Source organism: Lipotes vexillifer, unplaced genomic scaffold, assembly GCF_000442215.2.
Source record: "Lipotes vexillifer unplaced genomic scaffold, Lipotes_vexillifer_v1.1 scaffold611, whole genome shotgun sequence".
NCBI classification, from domain to species: Eukaryota; Metazoa; Chordata; class Mammalia; order Artiodactyla; family Lipotidae; genus Lipotes; species Lipotes vexillifer.
In genome coordinates, this window is record NW_006785619.1 from 919,739 (window position 1) to 924,038 (window position 4,300).

The following is a 4,300-nucleotide window of genomic DNA, read 5'->3' on the forward strand; positions in this document are numbered from 1 at the left end:
AGCAAAAGAAAAGAAAGGATTGTTTCAGGCAAGGTCCCCTTCCCTTTGGGGCCAGGAAGGGCAGGAGTCTTTTGGAGACTACCTCACTAGTGTGGATCAGGAAATTCCAGACTGATTGGTTGAAAACTCAACTCCTGGGAGAGGCTGTAACTGCAATTAGGTTAGGTATTACGTTTTGGTTTTGCTAACGTGGCTTAGCGCCACGTTAAATTTAAAGAGTTCTTGTAGCTCCACTTGAGCTCAGGTTAGCCCTATTATTTGTTTAAGTGGCTTCTGTGTTTCCAGAGAAGTGCATTTGGGGAACACACTTGGCGGGGTTGGGGGGCGATGTTTCTGGCACACAGGTCTAGAAGCTTGCTCTCCCCAGCTGCATGACCCCGGGGTTTAAATCAACTACCAACTGATTTGCTAAAAGAAGTGAAAACCCAACCCGCGCTAATGGATGCCCCCAGGCTCTTTCCGTCACTTGCAGGAAAGAATTGTCTTTCGGTGCCGCTGCTAAAATCCAAATGCGCCTTGGCCTCTAACCGTGTTGAGTGAGGGGATTGCCTAGTTACCTTGGTCTGCAGGCCTAAATTAGCAATCTCGCTTGGGCAGGACTAGACCTGCAGGAGCTGCAGTGCTGTCGCCCCGGCCACCCGTACACAGCCCGAGTGGAGTTTCTGCTCCTTTCAGCCCTCGCTCCCTCTCTCCCGCCGGCCGGCCGCGTGGAGGGCGCTCAGCCGCACACCCCATCTCGCCCGCTGCACACTCACACAAACACTGCCCCGCTTTTCCACGCCCGGGCGGTGCGTGCCCACGGCCGGGACTCGCTCTGTGGTCTGCACGCGGAGCGGCGCGCGCCCCGCTCCGTACACTGCTCTCGGCCGGGCTCGGAGTTTAATCTCACACACAGTGTCCGGCTTCCTGTCCTCATCACACACACCCCCCTCCCGCCCCGTTTCCCTGGCCCCTCCCTCTCTCCAGCCCGATCCGCCCGCCGGCTCCCCCTCCCCCGATCCCTCGGGTCCCGGGATGGGGGGGCGGTGAGGCAGGCACAGCCCCCCGCCCCCATGGCCGCCCGTCGGAGCCAGAGGCGGAGGGGGCGCCGGGGGGAGCCGGGCACCGCCCTGCTGGCCCCGCTCGTGCTGGGCCTGGGCCTGGCGCTGGCCTGCCTTGGCCTCCTGCTGGCCGTGGTCAGCCTGGGGAGCCGGGCATCGCTGTCTGCCCAGGTGAGGCCCGCCTGCACACCCCTCCCTGGGCAGATTAGGAACGGACTCTGCCGAGCAGCTAATGGGGCCGGGTGGGCCGAGGGCAGGGGGCCAGGAAGATGGGTGGAGGGTGAGATGTCAGGTGGAGAATGACAGGGTGACGCTGCCTCCTTCCCAGCAGGAGCCTTCCCAGGGGGAGCTGGTGGCAGAGGAGGACCCCGACCCGCTGGTGAGTGGGGGTGGGTGCTGGCCTCGGGCTGCTGGGCGTGGGAAGTGTGTGCCGGCTGAGGATGCAGGGTGTGCCCCGGTTGTGCCAGCCGTGTGCGGGGGTGTGCACCAGCCGCGGCCGTGGGGCATGGGTACGTGAGAGAGAGGGTGACAACTGTGTGTGAGGGCTTTGTGCCACGCTTGTGTCAGCCGAGTACGAAGCGTTTAGTGGCCGTGGTGGAAGTGGGAGTGTGTGGGAGTCTGCGTGGGAGAGGGATGCTGGCTGTGTGTGTGGTGCGTGTACCCACTGTGCATGCTGACTGGGTGTGGGCGTGTGTGCAATGTACCAATGGCTGGTTGGGCGGAGCAGAATAGGGGGATGTGGCTGGTTGTGGGAAGAGGGGCGAGGGCTGTGGCCTGACCCTGGAACTTGCCTCCTCGTGGCCCTGGCCACTCTTGGCTGAGAGGCTCGGTCCCTCCCTAAGACTTCTGTGCCTCTTGCTGGCTGGGGCCTCTCGTGATGGGCCCCCTGTCGGTCTCAGTTTATGTCTCTGGGAGTCCCTGGCAAGATCCTGGTTTAGCCCTGCCCTTAATGTCCCTAGGACCTGAATCCCCAGACAGAGGAGCGCCAGGATACCCTGCCTTTCCTGAAACTGGTTCGGCCTCGCAGGAGTGGTGAGCAGCCCTTTATCCCAACCTCAGGAATAATAATAGCGGCTGGTCTGCGGTGGCTTCTGGACTCATTATTGCTTTTGTTCATCATAACAGCCCCCTGAAGCAGGCAGAGCAAAACCCATTATCCTCATTTACGGATAGAGAAACTGGGGCACTGAGAGTAAAGGGGGGGTTCAGAGTCATGGAAACTCGAACCTAGAATTCTGACCCTCCCTCTGAAGCTCCTTCCATGGCATAGACCTGCTTCTCACTCCAGACCCTACCCCAGATATGAAGGCGGGATGGCCAGGAATTAGGAGAACCCCTGGGGTCCTGATGAAGATGAGGTGGGGGAGTCAGAGGCCTGAACCCCAAGAAGCAAAGAGACTTATGACTGGGGTGACCGTGTGACCACGTATCCAGGTTTGCAGGGGGCTGTCTTGGCTTACACCTGTTGGCTCAGAGCGATGATTAATAACACCCCTATTGCTCTCAGAAGCATCCCAGTTTGGATGATAAATTATCAGCGGCTCTACCTATGGAGGAAGATAAGGCCTGAGGTTCTGAGACCAGGAGTCTGGATGAGAATAAGGATGCCAGGGTTTTGAGGGGGATGGGGCTGAGAGAGCAGCTCCTGGCCCCTCTAGACGTGGGGGCTGCTTTGCCCATCTGTCTTTCTTTGATTCTCAGCACCTAAAGGCCGGAAACCACGGGCGCGCAGAGCGATTGCAGCCCACTATGAAGGTGGGTGACCATGAGCCATGCCCAGGGAGAAGGGGTGGCAGAGGGGCAGGGCAGGGTTCACCAACCCTTTCCTGTGTCTTACAGTTCACCCACAACCGGGACAGGACGGAGCGCAGGCGGGTGAGACCCCATCCCCACCTCTGAACTCTTCCCTGACCTCCATAGCACTGGCCTTCTAGACAAGGGCCCCCCCCCGCAAAACCTTGACTTCCCACCCTCATCCCCGCCTTCAGCCTCAGAACCCCAGAAGCCATTTCAGGAAAGTGCTTAGGGCTCGCTTCTCTTGGCTCCCGAACCTGAACTTTCTCCGTGACTCAGACATAGGACCCTGGGGGAGGCCCCTTCCCCTCCCAGAGCACAGGCAGATTCCCCCCACCAAACCACCAGCCCAGCTTTTCCTTTAGCCCTCGCTTGTCTCCAAGAAGCATGTTTGATATTTTTTCTTTCCTCTTCTTTCCCCTCCATATTCCAAGAGTCTTCTTGCTCTGATCATTTTTCTCCAAATGTTTCCAGTCTCTGCTCTTCTTTTCCATCCCTACCCCACTCCCCACCTCAGCGCCATGACCTTGGAACCTCAAACTCATTCTCCAGTCCCTTCCCCAATCTAGACTTTCCCCGCCCCTACTCTGTCCCACCTGTGTTGCTAAGCTAAGCCCCCCTGAAGGCTGCCTTCCATTATTCTGTTGCTTTTCTGCTTGGATTGCAGCCTCTCCCTGGTCTGGTCTCAACCTCTTCCTAGCACACCCTTATGCCTTCTCCACACTTGTTGGGCTGACACCCCCTCCCCATCAGCGTGCCTCGTCTGGACTTTGCACATCCTGTTCTCTCACCTGGAATGCTCTTCCATGTGAGAGGTCAGGAGGCAAGACGTGAGACTGGCTTAGTCTAGGGGTCTGGCAGCAGAGATGGAGAGAAGTAGATGGATTCAGCGTGTGGCTTGAAGATAGGGTTTGCTGTGGGGATGAGAAGGATGAGGGAGAGGGGGGAATCAGAAATGACTTCTAGATTTTTAACTTGGGCATCTTTGAGAATAATGGTGCCATTTATTAAAATGGGGGTTAACCAGGGAGGAAATAGGTTGCGAGGCGTGTAAATTAATAATTGAATTTGAGATCTAATAATAACTAAGTGGATACATAATAATAAACAAGTGAGTTTCACAAATAGATGGCTGCACACGGGAGAGTACACATCCTGGGCAGGATGTGTAGGGTCAGGAGTCATCACCAGATGGGGGTATTTAAAGCTAGGTCTGGATGAGACACCCAGGGGAAAGACGGGCTCCACAAGCGAAGCCCTGAGGCTCTTGGACCTGAGGAGACCACTTTACAATGGGGTAAGGGACTGCTTCCCCAGGAAGGTGTGGGCCTTGAAGTGTGAGTGTGAGATGGACAGGGGGGACCTTTACAAGCGGAGCAAAGGAGAAGAACCCAGCAGAGACTGAGAAGCAGCCAGAGAGAGGGGGAGAAACCCAGCGAGGGTGGTGTCCTGGAGTCTCGGCGGGG

At 57.5% G+C, this 4,300-nt stretch overlaps 1 protein-coding gene across 1 annotated transcript in view; it reads left to right on the plus strand.

Annotated features, from left to right (window-relative positions):
• The first annotated feature begins 962 nt into the window (after window positions 1-962).
• The window catches only part of TNFSF12 (TNF superfamily member 12), a 9,163-nt gene continuing 5,825 nt past the window's right edge, over window positions 963-4,300 (plus strand). Inside the window, exons 1-5 of the mRNA XM_007457772.1 lie at window positions 963-1,211; window positions 1,372-1,419; window positions 2,000-2,072; window positions 2,742-2,795; window positions 2,880-2,915. Coding sequence (XP_007457834.1) covers window positions 1,053-1,211; window positions 1,372-1,419; window positions 2,000-2,072; window positions 2,742-2,795; window positions 2,880-2,915 — 370 coding nt within the window. The 5' untranslated portion in view covers window positions 963-1,052. The remainder of the gene's footprint in view (window positions 1,212-1,371; window positions 1,420-1,999; window positions 2,073-2,741; window positions 2,796-2,879; window positions 2,916-4,300) is intronic.